Source organism: Arabidopsis lyrata (genome assembly GCF_000004255.2).
Source record: "Arabidopsis lyrata subsp. lyrata unplaced genomic scaffold ARALYscaffold_6, whole genome shotgun sequence".
Taxonomy (NCBI): Eukaryota; Viridiplantae; Streptophyta; class Magnoliopsida; order Brassicales; family Brassicaceae; genus Arabidopsis; species Arabidopsis lyrata.
This window is the reverse complement of record NW_003302550.1, coordinates 25,079,842-25,094,399: the sequence shown is the minus strand read 5'-3', so window position 1 is coordinate 25,094,399 and position 14,558 is coordinate 25,079,842. Positions and strand designations below refer to the sequence as shown.

Sequence of the window (14,558 nt, the reverse complement as noted above, 5' to 3'; positions counted from 1 at the left end):
AAGAAGAAAAATGAGAGAAAAAAAAAAAAAAAAAAGCTTCGTTCCCAAGTTTAGGTTTTTTTGCTTTTTTATTTTTATTTTTCCAAAATAAATTATTACATATGCAAATATATCCATTATATAATAAAAAAATCTCTATAAATTAATAATATTAGAATTATAATATTTTATAAATTTATTAATTTATAAAAAGTTTTGTTTGAACTCATATAAACATCCATATTAAAAACGTTTTTTAAAACAATGTGATCCAAATAAAATTAATGTTTGGATGTTATAAATTTTATAAGTTTAGATTTAAACATTTAATATTAATATTTTATAATGTTTATAAATGTTATAAATGTTTGGATTTATAACATTTAATGTTATAGTAAATTTTATAAGTTTAGTAGCATCAACCAAATAGTTTTGGGCTCATGTGACTGGCCCAATATCAAAGCCTAGTGATAATCTTTTTTTTTTTTTTTTTTTTTTTTTTGTGAACCAACCTAGTGATAATCATTCATTCAGATTCAGCTAGGATTTTATTCGGATTTGCGTTGGCAGGACAGATCTCTGCTTCATCCGCCGATCAACCGCTTCCCACCGCCGGAATTATGAATCCCGAGTAGTAAGTTCTCTCACTTATGTTTGGGCTGTTGGTTCTGTGATATTTAGATTCTAAGATTATCGTATCGTACTAGTTGATGCACTTCGCTGACCTTAGAATCGTAGGGCTTTGAGAGCTGATCCAGTTTGTTGCCGCCGACGATTACTTGGCTATTGGAATTTGTTTTTTTTACTACTTATATGCCCTTGATTGATTTGATTCCATGTCTCGACGATTAGTCAACAATTATTGCCATCGTTCTCTTCTCTTATTAGCGACTTTGTGACTCTGCAGTGACTATCTTTTCAAGCTCCTGCTTATCGGAGATTCTGGTGTTGGGAAATCATGTCTACTCTTAAGATTTGCTGTAAGTTTAGACTTCTCTATTTTAGTTTGGTGGTATTAATTTGGCCATATGCGTAAGTATTGAAACTCATACTCTTTCTTATCCAATACCTTGGATTTTGACTTCAAACTTTTAGCAGCTGATACTCTCTACATGTTTAGTGATACACAACCGATATATCTTGGTTGTATTGTTTAAAAATTGTACTGCATCCTGTGATGAGAACACACAAAGGTTGTAGGTCTTTGTATCCCATTCACAAGAAATCACAGTCATTTCCTGCTTATCACTGACTCCTTTTTTTTTTTTGTCAAAGATCACTGACTCCTATGACAACAACATTTTCTTCCCCTTTCCCCGTTCTGGTAGTCAATGCCCACCTCTACCTCCCCTGTCTCATCTTCGTCCTCCACAGATGCATTTCTATTAATATGTGTAGGCTGAAAAATCCCGAGTTGTGAGAGCATTAGCAGTGTTTATGGGATTTTCACTGTCCTGTAAATCTGCTAATCTTATTTTTTTGGCATCTGGATATTGGCTTTTGAATAATGAGGATTTCTACGGCTCTTAATTGGATGCTTCTGTGTCTGACATCTGTAGTTTTTCTACTGCTTCCAGTTGCATGTGTTCTTAATATCTGATTGGATTATTTCTTTTACTCTATGTGTGCAGGATGATTCGTACATAGAGAGTTACATAAGCACTATTGGAGTTGATTTTGTAAGTTTTTTTTTTTTTTATATTATTACAGATTATCAGGCTTCGGTTCTGAAGTTGTCCCTTTTCTCTTCAGAAAATTCGGACTGTCGAACAAGATGGGAAGACGGTTAAGCTCCAAATTGTATAAAACTCTTCTCCCTCTTGCAATTATGTTTTTAATTGGTGAATAGAGTATTCAAGTTGATAATTATCTACACTATTACCCTGATATCCAGCTCTTTTTGTTGCATAATATAATGAGGTGTTTAGTTTCTCATTTAGTCTTCCTGGGTGACACCTTTATTATTTTCCAGTGGGACACTGCTGGTCAAGAGCGGTTCAGGACTATTACCAGCAGTTACTACCGGGGGGCACATGGAATCATAGTGAGTTGCTCTCTCTCTTTGTCTTCTTACTTTCCACTCCTTGACCATGTACTTAGTGTGTGGGTGGTGGTAGATTGTTTATGACGTCACAGACGAAGAGAGCTTCAATAACGTGAAGCAGTGGTTGAGTGAAATCGATCGTTATGCGAGTGACAGCGTGAACAAACTCTTGGTGGGGAACAAATGTGATCTGGCTGCAAACAGAGCAGTTCCATATGAAACAGCCAAGGTACAGTACATGTTTTTAAACACACTATCTTGTTCTCTTGTCAAGTTTTGTTTTGTTTTGTTTTGTAGTCATCATGTTGTAAGGAGTAATTGCTTATGCAGGCTTTTGCGGATGAAATTGGAATTCCTTTTATGGAGACGAGTGCAAAAGATGCCACCAACGTGGAACAGGCTTTCATGGCCATGGCAGCGTCCATCAAAGACAGGCATGCCATATGCTAAATAAAATGCACCTAACAATTGAGTAGCTTTTCGTATAGTCTAATACAAGAATTGGGTTTGGGTGCAGAATGGCAAGTCAACCAGCTGCGAACAATGCAAGACCGCCAACGGTGCAGATCAGAGGACAGCCAGTTCCCCAGAAGAACGGTTGCTGCTCGTCTTGAAATTATATTATGATATTAGTTTGAAGACCGTAATATCCTATCTCCTTTGGTTTCTTGAACCCTTGTTTCTACTACACTCTTGTCATTCTTTTGCTTAGTGGTATACTCTGAACTTGGTTCCTGCATGTAGATAATTAGTTAGTTACTTACTAATCGCTCTCTCTAACTTAATTCTCCTCTTTGATGAATTTATATGATATCTATAGGTTTGATAGGTAAACCAACAGTATGGTTGTCGAGAAGAATTAGTGATGAAACAGTTCAAATAAATTTTAAGACTATCCTCTATCGGTTCTTCATGTCACATGTTACAGATAGAAAACATACCAAAGAAGATCCAAAAAACAAAAAAAAAAAGGCTGTAGAATTGAATTTTATTAGAAATAGTAGTGAACGCGAGAGAGAGAGAAAGAGAGACGTGTTTGCCCCTTCCTCTCTTCTTCTTCTAAGCAGGCGGAAACAATAGATGTATTCGTTAAACGAGCTTCTGTATCCAAAGGCGATGCTCTTACATCTATCCTACTATCTTCTTTTCGAGTAATATCTGTATTTATTTCGATAAAATATATATGTAGCTGCACAGACAACTGAAGTGTGACAATGCAGAAATGTACAAAAGTACGGTGATGATTTTTTGAATATTTGAAGGGTATAGTTAAGAGGAAAACTTGATCAGTTGAAAAGATGTTTTCAGGTACTTGCCTTTTCTGATGTTCCTATTATATGATCGCTGTGCTTTTCGTTCCTGAACCAGTATATCCCTTGCAAACATGCAGGTTCAGTTTGGAGCTGGTAGGGATCTATAAGGCCAGGACAACTTGGGAATATGATGCACACACTGGATAATCGGTACCGCCTTCGATCTATATTTATCTCTTCTTCTTTGGACCCTAGGATTGCTGTGTTCTGTATTATTAGAAGATCTCAAACTTGACGTTAGAATCTTTGAAAAATATGTCATATCTCACTCCCCTACTGTTGAGATTTTATGTGAGAGTCCCTTCTCATGAAAGAGTTCTTTCGCCTTGATTTTGGAGTCATTTTATATGTGTGCACATAATTCATGTTTAGGTTTCGATTCAAGATAAGATAAAATGAGTGAGGTGGACAATAGAAGTCGAAAGGAAGTAGAAGAGAGGGTGGAGGAAGTGAAAAAATCACTTTCTATGAAGGTACGAGTAGATTGTGGCTGATTTTTCTTTTCATCATTGATTAAGTTGTCACTCAACCTGTGATAGTCTGATAGATACATGTTGGATTTTGCTATTTTTGCCAAAATTTAACACAGAAAATTGTCATGCTATACAGAATCAACAAATGACATTTGCAGTGAGTTGGTTTGTTTGCAGTACTTGGTCCTCAGTTGGACATAGTTGTTATTATATTCTGGATTGAGATGAACGACCCCTTAACAAAACTAGAATCATGCTTTCACTGAACAAAATAATCATAGATATTGAACCAGAAATCTGTAGTCTTTCCCAGTAGAGCAGCCGGTAGTGAATATTTGGTGAAAGTAGGTAATGATAATTGAAAATGGAGACTGTTATGACTTGAACAATGGGATATATTTGTCTATGTAGTCTTACTTACATTGTGGCAGAAGTTGCACACTATGGACAGGCCGACGTGGAATTCAGAGGGCAGGAAGAGATATTTGGTGAACCAAGTGGAGTGATGGAGTACGAAGAGGACCGAAGCAGACCCAAGAGGTAAGTGACGCTGTTGCATTCTCCAGAACACAGTATTGATCTGCTAATTAGCCTCCTTAAGCTCTCAGATAAGATTTCATCCTTTATTAGTTAGAAACTTAATTACCCAAAATCCATGGGTGAGCATCATCGTGAAAGTAGATAGATGTGAAATGATAACGTACACCAATAGTTAGAGGCATATATAGAGTACGATTTGGTTGAGATAAGAATCATGGAACAGAATATGTTGTGTTGCAGGAGGAGGCATCGGGTGCCATGAAACAAGGTAGAGAGAGAGATTGTTGAGCTCTCTACTTACTCAGGGGTGAGGTGGTGATAATGATAAAACAAATTTGCGGGAGCAATGTAAAGCCCTATTTGCTACCTGACATTTTGTCATTTCATGTGTGAATCCATTTTTATTGACTTTTGTGTGAGGAAAGATTCTTAGTACGCTGTTGATTCGAAGAAGTTGATGTCTCTTAGTATACGTTTCATTGACTGGATTGCTGGAAGAATAGAAAAGAGAAAGAATGGCCTAAACTATAAGTCTATCAGATGATTCTACCATTTGGTGTTGAAATAGTAGAGTCGTAAATGAGCAAAATATGGACAATGAAAAAAAGATGAAATCAAACAAATGAATCATAGTCGTTGTAGGTGTTTTTGTAATACAGACAGCTTTAATCCGAGGGAAGGAAGTGTTGTAGCCGTAAGGTTAATTATGCTTCGCCGTTTAGCTGCCTGAGAATTGGGCTCCATTGATCGTTGGCGTTTGTTACCGTTAGTGACCCTCACTGGCTCAGCCTGGTCAATGCCGATAAGGTGAGGAAAGTTAAGCTTAGCCTTGGAGCCTCGCATCTTGAAAGCTGCCTGGTCATATGCCACGGCAGCCTCCTCGGGGGTCTCGTAGGTCCCCAACCAGATTCTGGCTCCGTTCTTGTTTGGATCTCTGATCTCGGCGGCATATTTCCCCCATGGTCTTCTCCTCACTCCTTTGTAATTTGCGCTTCTACGTGGCGGCGATGATGAATCTTGGGCTGTAAGAAGATCGAAATCGTCCTCCTCCAGGAGTTGCCGGCGAATCCAATCCAGAACTGCCGAGCCGTTATCCCGTCTGAGCTCTCCTTCCATTTTTCTTCTTCCTCAACACTCTCAGTGTGGGTCTGATTTTAATTTTGGATCTTCTTTTTTAACAGGGAGAAGATACATATTTATGTTCGTTTTTTTTAATATTATTATATAAAATATGGATTATGATGCAGTTGCTGGGAAGGGCCGAATTAGTCACGTTTTACTCAATGTTGTTCTCTCTTTATTAATATAGTATACAGATCAAAGGAATCTTCTTGATCCGATAAAATTTTCTTACTCGTTTACACGCACCACGAAAGAAAGAGCTTTTACGGCATATGCAAGGGTGCATCTTTAAAGATTGATCTTAAGGGAGAAAAAATATTAAAATATTATAAGAGCTTTAATTAAGATCTTTTGTAAAGTAATTGATTATTGGTAGAACATGTTTAGATCATATGAATTAATAATTTAATAATCAAAACATTTTAAAGTATATTAAAATTAAAAATTTAGTTTTAAAATAGAAACATTAAAAAGTAAACTTATATTAACATTGATTTGAAAATAAAAAGAAACACAAAATATAATTCCAAATAATTATTAAAAAAAAACATATTAATTAAAGGTTACAAACATTTTATTTAATTAATACAAAGTTAAAAAAAACTTATTAATTATTTGGAAGATGTCCAAATTCATTCCATATATTCTCAATCAAATCTTCTCTTAATTGGTGATGTGTTTGTCTATCACGAATTCTTGTGTGACCATCACCTAGACCTTGGAGATTTGTAGGCATCTCGACTGAAAACGTATGAATATCGTCTTTTTCGAATTCTTCTTCGTCATTGAGAGTGTATGAATGGCGTTCATTTTCGACAATCATATTATGGAGTATGAGACATGCTCTCATAATATATGCTATTTTGCCTTTAGACAAAAACCGACATGGATTTTTAATCATGGCGAATCTAGCTTGTAGGACTCCAAAAGCACGCTCAACATCTTTTCGTGCACCTTCTTGACGTTGTGCAAACAAAGAATGTTTCGGGTGTTGAGGCTGTGGGATGGATTTAACAAAAGTCGCCCATTCGGGATAAATACCATCCGTCAGATAGTATGACAAATTATACTCCCTTCCGTTGACATAGTAGTTCATTTCGGGTGCTCGACCGTAAATAATGTCATTAAATACTGGTGATTGATCAAGAACATTTAAATCGTTAGAAGTACCTGGCGCTCCAAAAAACGCGTGCCATATCCAAAGATCAGGAGAAGCTACCGCCTCCAAAACAATTGTTGGTTTATCGGTCCCTCGTGAATACATTCCTTTCCAAGCGGTTGGACAATTCTTCCACTTCCAATGCATGCAGTCGATGCTTCCAACCATCCCGGGAAAACCCGGGTGTTCTCCATAAAAGAGTAGTCTTTCAAGATCCTCTGGTGTGGGTCGGCGTAGGTATTCATTGCCAAACAAATCAACTATTGCGACGACGAAATGTTCCAAACATTGACGTGTCGTCGTTTCACCAATACGTACATATTCGTCAATCGAGTCTGGTGAGCATTCTTGAGAATGTCCAAGTCATTCATGCCACTGGCTTTCTCACTCACTGCTTCAGCATAAGCTCCACAAAACATAGCGACATACCTATGGATTTTTTGCCATCTTTGCCTACAGTGGTCAGGGAGCCTTGGCTCAGCCCCATTTAGTACATGAGTACTAGAAGCATAATACTCTCCTATGCGCTTCCAAAAGGCCCCTGACCTTTGGTCATTCCCAATTATCACATCCTTTGATGTGTATAACCAGCCGCTTATAAGAACAAGATCATCCTTGCTGGTCCAAATCCTTCTCTCCCTTGGTGTCTTTTCTGGTTGACTTGCAGCTTGAACTGGTGGTGAGCTCGGTTGTGAACTAAAAGAAGGGATTTGAGAGAAGGAAATGTTTGCATTGGAAGAAAATTTGCCGTAAGGGAAGTTTTGGAGACTATAGTATGGTTGAGATTGACACTGGTTATTTGGATGGTTATTTGAATCCATATCCGACAGCTTAATAGAAGGAAGAGAAGTAAAAGCTTAGGTAAAAGGAGATATTCAAAGAGGAGATATGATAGAAGAAAAGAGAATATGAGAGAATGAATTTAACATACCTCAGGTTTAATAGAGGTAAGTTAAACTAGTTATTAGTCTTAAAGTATCATTACCTACCACAATCAAATCAGGTATAAAGACACTTTCAAACCAAAAAAGCTTTAAAGTAGCAAACTCATAATGAGAGCTAACCTTGAACTACCAAGGTCAGATCAGTATTTATTATAACTTTCCACAACTAGAAAGTTAAACAGACATTACTAGTCTGTTTACAACCAAGAAAGCTCATTCATCACATCCAAAGTAACCAGCCACCATTTCAATCATCAAATAACCAGTAAAACAAGTAAAGGAAAAGTTCAGTAAATTTGAATGTTATCCTCCCAAGTAACACACACTTTCGTTAACTTCAAAGCGGAATAGGTTTCACCACTTATTAACAAAGCACTACTCAACTATCTGAAAACAAGAGACATACAACATACATATTCCAGTTTACTCAATCATAAGAAAACAAGAACAAGAACTCTAAACTAGATACTTCAGCAGCTAATCACAACTATATTGAGTAGGGAATTACCTTATAGATGGCAGGAAATGGTTGTTGGTGTTGCTACTCCGATTTAAACTTCAGAGCTACCTCACCTACATGTCTCACAACCAAAACAAACACTTGTGGTCAGTTTAATCAAGCAAAAAAGACACGATACGCATAAAAAAAACTTCCGTATCACAGTTTAACTCGAATGTCATTGTTATTTGTAAACCTAATTTTCTTCTAATGAGAACAACAAGCAACAAAACCCATATACTAAACCCAAACCTAAACCTACATCGACTTCTAAAACAAAATCCTCTAAATCTCAGACTTTCGGATGAAACGATGAAACGATAAATCTCAGACTTTCGGAGAACACGTACCTACGGCTTTGGGAGAAAGAGGAAACGATGAAACACCAGATGGGTGAGGCGAAATCAATCGGAGAAGTCGGATGTGGCCTCGAGATCGTCGGAGATCTTTGTCGCCCTAGAGATGGTGTATCGGCAAAAAGAAGAGGAAAATAAAAGGAATAACGAAAAGGGATAGCAGAGAACGAAGCAAAGATCGATTAGGCTCCGATTTTACCGGAAATCGGTGCGAAATCGGCCAAGTATCGACGACGGCAACAATCGCCGCGAGAGAGGCTGGAGAGAAACAAAACCCTAGAGTTGAAACGATTTTGCCCCAAATGAAAAAAATATTTTCGATATCAAAATTCTTACCCAATCCGCGCATGCCACGTCACAGCGAGAGCGGGCCAAGAACTGATCCAGCCCAAGACCACTTCGCCTGATCTTAGCCTTCAAAACCCAAATTCTATTCATTTTTTAATCTAAGAACATGTCCAAAGATGCAGCGATAAATAAGAACATCTAGGAGGTTCTCACTAATATTAAAATGAAAAGTAATAAAAAAGAGGAGAGAAATGAGAATTGGTTCTCATTTGAGAATCTGTGAGAAACTTTCCAGAGACTCATTTCACACTTGTCAAGATTTCATTAGTTTTATTTGTTTTTTTATAATTTTAAATTTTTAATAATAATTAAGTTATATTAAATATAGTATAATAATATATTTGATGAGTCTCTACCACTGTGGACGCCCTTAGCTTAATAAAATAGTTTATCCCTTCAAAGAAAGCTGACAACATTCAGCCTGACTTGTTTTCTTTTAAGAAAAAATATTTGTGGCATGGCCTTTCTCATGTTCCAATTAATTTATCTTTAATTCTTCTAATCGCGTTCGTGTAATTTCATACCTGTGTTTGAGAGCGCTGTTTAGAGGATTATTGGGCTAAAACTGGTCTTGGTTGGGCCCAATGATTGGCCCAATACTTATTTAACTGGATTCTGATTATCCCGGGTTTTGGATAGAGGATCCGGGTGATTGCATTCATCGTCTCGAATCTCGATCAAATCACCCACCCAATCTTCAACTCTCTAATTCCAGTTTCCATGGGAGGCCACGAAGGTTTCAGCTACCAACGCCTCTCCTCCGCCACATGGTTCTCTCATTTCCGTGCTTCAGCTCTCCGATCTAAATCTCTGCCCCCTCCGTCCTCGCAGACTGCCGTTCGCTCCACCTCCGGCGACTCTCTGGTTCGTCGCCTCGGCCTTTTCGACCTCATACTGTTGGGCGTCGGCGCTTCCATCGGCGCCGGTGTCTTCGTCGTTACCGGAACCGTCGCTCGTGATGCTGGACCTGGTCAGTTGGATCATCACCATCCCCCTTGATTCGTTCACAATTGGTTACAACTTGGGATTGATTGATTGATTATTATTGTTGCCTACATGCGTAGGAGTCACGATCAGCTTCTTGCTAGCTGGAGCATCGTGTGTGTTGAACGCTCTCTGTTATGCTGAACTTGCATCTCGTTTCCCTGCTGTTGTTGGTGGAGCTTACATGTACTCGTATTCAGCTTTCAATGAGATCACAGCTTTTCTTGTTTTCGTTCAACTCATGCTTGATTATCATATTGGCGCCGCTAGTATCTCCCGTAGCTTGGCAAGCTATGCTGTTGCTCTTCTTGAGCTTTTTCCAGCCCTCAAGGGCTCTATTCCTCTCTGGATGGGAAGCGGCGAAGAGCTGTTAGGAGGGCTTCTCTCTTTAAATATCTTGGCTCCCATTTTACTTGCTCTCTTGACCCTTGTTCTATGCCAAGGTGTGCGAGAATCTTCCGCTGTCAACTCCGTTATGACTGCTACTAAGGTGCACTTCTTTCCTTTAACTTTCTTATTATGTATACCTAAGAAACTCTTCTTGACAATATTGGTTCTTCTGTAGGTCGTGATTGTTCTCGTTGTGATTTGTGCGGGTGCTTTTGAAATTGATGTAGCAAATTGGTCTCCTTTTGCGCCGAATGGTTTTAAAGCAGTTCTGACTGGAGCTACTGTAGTCTTTTTTTCATATGTTGGATTTGATGCGGTTGCTAATTCTGCTGAAGAATCAAAGAACCCTCAGGTCTGCCCATATATTTGTTGAAAGTATCTACTATCTACACAGTGTCTTATATCTGTTTAATTCTTGTTCAGCGTGATCTGCCAATCGGAATTATGGGAAGCCTTCTGGTTTGTATCTTGCTCTATATTGGCGTATGTTTAGTGCTCACCGGGATGGTCCCTTTTAGCCTCCTCAGCGAAGATGCTCCTTTAGCTGAAGCCTTTTCATCAAAGGGTATGAAGTTCGTCTCAGTCTTAATCAGTATCGGTGCTGTTGCTGGACTCACAACTACTCTGCTTGTTGGTCTTTATGTTCAGGTGAAAATATCTATATGTTATAATCCTTTATTATGTACTTGTTTCTCATGCAAACCAAGATAACACTCTTGAGTAATAATATGATATATCGGATAAACAGTCCAGGTTATATCTGGGACTTGGAAGGGATGGTCTTTTGCCTTCAATCTTTTCCAGAATACACCCAACTCTCCATACACCTCTTCATTCTCAAATCTGGTGCGGCATTGTAGCTGCGGTTTTAGCTGGCATATTTAATGTACATAGTCTTTCCCATATTCTGTCTGTTGGTACATTGGTACGTCAAGGTCTTAATTTTAAATATCCCTTTGCTTTTCTTATTGATACTTATACTTTCCAGTTTCACATTATTTTCGGTGTTCCGTTGTTTCAGACTGGGTATTCAGTTGTTGCGGCTTGTGTTGTGGCATTGAGACTGAATGATAAAAAAGAAAGAGAGTCCGCCAATAGATGGACATCAAGTTGGCAGGAAGGCGTCATTTGCCTTGTTATAATTGCATGCAGTGGTTTTGGTGCTGGCATATTTTACCGTTTCAGTGCTTCAGTTATATTTATTCTCCTCTCAGTTGGTGTGGTAGTTGTTGCTTCAGCAGTTCTTCATTATCGCCAAGTAAGTAGCCTTAAGCATAAGCCAACACTCTTCTTAATTTCATAGCGCCAAAAAAAAACAATATGCCGGAGTTTCACTCGTGTTAAAATGCTTGCTACTAAGTCTTTTACTGATACAGCATAAAATAGAGACCACCAGTAGCATGTTTTGGCAATTAGAACTCTACAGTGATACTTCGAAAGTCTGTGACTATTGAAGTAACTTTGCATTCTTGGTTTAGAGGGGAAGTTTGTTAACATCAATCAGAAATTACACGACGATGTAGTTGAAATACCCTCATGGTTTTCTCCACAAATCAGGCAAATGCCTTGCTAGCTATGCTTCACGTTAACCCCCTCAGCTTTTCGCTTCCAGGCTTATGCTCAGTCTCTAGGTTCTGGGTTTAGCTGTCCTGGTGTACCCATTGTGCCATGCGTTTGCATTTTCTTCAACATGTTCTTATTTGCTCAGGTACACGCTAAGAACTAACTTTATACTAATTCCACATACCATATGATCTAACTTTGATCTTTCCGCTACTTTGCAGTTGCATTATGAAGCATGGATAAGATTTGTTGTAGTCAGTGTGCTTGCAACTGCCGTTTATGCTTTGTATGGGCAGTACCACGCAGATACAAGCACGCTGGTATATCAGAGGGCACCTGAAACTGAAAGCGACTCGTAGTAATGCTACATTATAGTTGTGTTGCTTAAAAGATGCAAGCCATTTGTTGAGTCAATAGCACTGCGTTGCGTGAGAGACATACATATTCAGGTCAAGTGTAAGGATTGGATGGGATGAGGAACGCAGATATTATTATTGTAAATAAAATTTCAATAAAAGTATGCTCCTGCATTTCAGTTAAGCCTTAAGAATGGCTTTTGTGCTTTCTATCCTTTTCTAATTCCAATTGCAAACCAGAGAGAATCAGACCAATGTCCCTCTAGCAAAACATTCTGGTCTTTATATCCCACTGCTGCAGAGGCTCGGTAACATGGAAGCAGCTAGTCTGGTTACACGTTGATACAATCAGATTTATGCGTTACAGCCTAGCCGATGGAAGTAACTGCTCCTTGCATGATCTGTGGACTCAATTCCTTCACTTATTCGCTACCTAGTAAGTAACTGGGGAGAGGTCTAGTCTTGCTTCTTGGGGTATGAATGTCTCTCCGGACTGTTGTCTATGTGGATCCTGAAAGATTGTGAAAGTCTCCCTTGAGGAGATCGTTGTGTATTCACTTGAATATAAAGACATTACAGTTACAAACTGTTTCGAGATCTCCTCGATACTCCTAGATACAAGGGAATATCCTAAGTATAATAAACAAACAGATTGATCGTATCTTATCTCCTAATACCCTCCCGCAGTTGAAGCGGCGGTCTTGTGACGACGCCAAGACTGGACTTGAACTGATTAAATAATGAAGAAGTAAGGCCTTTAGTGAAAATGTCAGCGTACTGGTGTGTTGCCGGAATGTGAAACACGCGAACTTCACCTTTTGCCACTTTCTCACGGACGAAGTGTATGTCTATCTCGACATGTTTTGTGCGTTGATGCTTCACGGGATTTGTTGAAAGGTACACGGCACTGATGTTGTCACAGAAGACCAAAGTTGCTTGAGATAACGGACAATGCAGTTCGAGTAATAGGTTCCGTAGCCAACAAGTTTCTGCTACGGCATTGGCAACTGCTTTATACTCAGCTTCTGCGCTTGAACGTGACACCGAACCTTGACGTTTTGAAGACCAGGAGATCAGTGTATCACCAAGAAAAACACAGTACCCTGAGGTTGATCGGCGAGTGTTCGGGCAGCCTGCCCAATCGGCGTCGGAATAAGCTACTAGTTTGGTTGAGGGTGACTTAGTAATATGCAATCCTTGCTTCTTTGTTCCCTGGATGTACCGTAGAATGCGTCGCAGGGCATGAAAATGACTTTCTCTTGGATCGTGCATGAACAAACAAACCTGTTGGACAGCATAAGAGATATCTGGCCTCGTAAATGTTAAGTATTGTAGCGCACCCGCCAAACTTCGGTAAAGCGTTGGATCGCTCACTTTCGGACCAGCTTCTTCTTCTAGCTTAGACTTGAGATCGACGGGAGTGAGACATGGTTTACAATTCTGCATTCCAGCCCGAAGTAAAATCTCTGCTGCATAATTTTCTTGACATAAGAACACACCATCTTTATCAAAGGTAGCTGAGATGCCTAAGAAAAAACTTAGCTTTCCCGAGTCAGACATTGGGAATTCTTGTTTCAATGTCGAGATGATGGACTGCAACAGCTGTGAAGAAGAAGCCGTGACCATTATATCATCGACGTACAACAATAAATATGCCATATCCGATCCTTTCCTATACACGAATAGCGAAGTATCACTCTTGCTTTGAATAAACCCCATCGTCTTAACATAGGCAGCAAACCTTGCATTCCAAGCCCGTGGAGCCTGCTTCAAACCGTACAACGCTTTGTTTAATTTGCAAACAAAATCTGGGTGTTCTTTGCTAACAAACCCGGGAGGTTGATACATGTAAACTGTTTCGGTAAGAGTCCCGTGTAGAAAGGCGTTTTGAACATCTAACTGGTGAACCGGCCAATCCCTTTCAACAGCAAAATTGAGGACCGCACGTATGGTAGCAGGCTTCACGACGGGGCTAAATGTTTCGTCGAAATCGATACCCTGTTCTTGTGATTTACCATTGGCTACCAGCCTTGATTTGTATCTAGCTAAAGACCCGTCAGCGTTGTACTTGTGTTTGTAGAGCCAGATTGAGTTTATGATATTTGTACCTGCAGGTTTAGGCACTAAACTCCAAGTGTTAGTTTTAATCAAAGCATCATATTCATCCGTCATTGAAGGATTCCAATTTGGATCCAAAAGAGCTTGTCGATAACCTTTAGGAATTGAAGAAACAGATTCGACCGATAAGGAAAGAATTTGTTTTGGTTTTCTAATACCTTGCTTTGACCTAGTAACCATGTGATGTGGTGTCGGCTCAATTGCAGCAGGTGGCTGAGACGTTTGTTGCTCTATTAGAGGAGGAGCAGGTTGCTCGGAGGAAGAAGAAGGAGAAAGAGACGATGGTGAGAGAAGGATTTGTTTTTGTATTAAAGAAGGTTCTGTTTCGTTTTGGAGAAAGTTATAAACAGAACTTGATTGAGTGTTTGAG

At 39.1% G+C, this 14,558-nt stretch overlaps 3 protein-coding genes and 1 long non-coding RNA gene across 6 annotated transcripts; 2 read left to right on the top strand and 2 right to left on the bottom strand.

The window, feature by feature from the left end:
* The first annotated feature begins 496 nt into the window (after positions 1-496).
* Positions 497-2,803, top strand: LOC9311121 (ras-related protein RABD2a). The gene is made up of 8 exons (XM_002875008.2): positions 497-613; positions 887-959; positions 1,611-1,658; positions 1,732-1,779; positions 1,952-2,023; positions 2,097-2,252; positions 2,354-2,457; positions 2,541-2,803. The coding sequence occupies exons 1-8, from the start codon at positions 600-602 to the stop codon at positions 2,635-2,637; spliced, it is 612 nt and encodes a 203-aa protein (XP_002875054.1). The 5' UTR covers positions 497-599; the 3' UTR covers positions 2,638-2,803.
* Positions 2,804-4,778: 1,975 nt separating this feature from the next.
* On the bottom strand, positions 4,779-5,465 carry LOC9311120 (ethylene-responsive transcription factor 13). The gene is made up of 2 exons (XM_002872930.2): positions 5,114-5,465; positions 4,779-4,840 (listed from the first exon to the last, which is right to left on the bottom strand). The coding sequence occupies exons 1-2, from the start codon at positions 5,463-5,465 to the stop codon at positions 4,779-4,781; spliced, it is 414 nt and encodes a 137-aa protein (XP_002872976.2).
* A 2,081-nt stretch (positions 5,466-7,546) lies between these two features.
* LOC110227758 lies at positions 7,547-8,902 on the bottom strand. Of its 2 annotated transcripts, XR_002331444.1 has the most exons (4): positions 8,766-8,902; positions 8,424-8,687; positions 8,083-8,147; positions 7,547-7,961 (listed from the first exon to the last, which is right to left on the bottom strand). It is a non-coding gene; the product is annotated as an uncharacterized LOC110227758 (long non-coding RNA). The 2 variants fall into 2 exon arrangements; XR_002331443.1 differs by lacking the exon at positions 8,766-8,902 and having other exon boundaries at positions 8,424-8,746.
* A 525-nt stretch (positions 8,903-9,427) lies between these two features.
* LOC9311119 (cationic amino acid transporter 9, chloroplastic) lies at positions 9,428-12,280 on the top strand. 2 transcript variants are annotated; one of them, XM_021022868.1, is made up of 8 exons: positions 9,429-9,747; positions 9,842-10,251; positions 10,327-10,503; positions 10,575-10,799; positions 10,900-11,076; positions 11,173-11,409; positions 11,764-11,859; positions 11,936-12,280. In XM_021022868.1, the coding sequence occupies exons 1-8, from the start codon at positions 9,498-9,500 to the stop codon at positions 12,071-12,073; spliced, it is 1,710 nt and encodes a 569-aa protein (XP_020878527.1). In that variant the 5' UTR covers positions 9,429-9,497; the 3' UTR covers positions 12,074-12,280. The 2 variants fall into 2 exon arrangements, with proteins under 2 accessions (XP_020878529.1, XP_020878527.1); XM_021022870.1 differs by lacking the exon at positions 11,936-12,280 and having other exon boundaries at positions 9,428-9,747; positions 11,528-11,857.
* Positions 12,281-14,558: the final 2,278 nt, after the last annotated feature.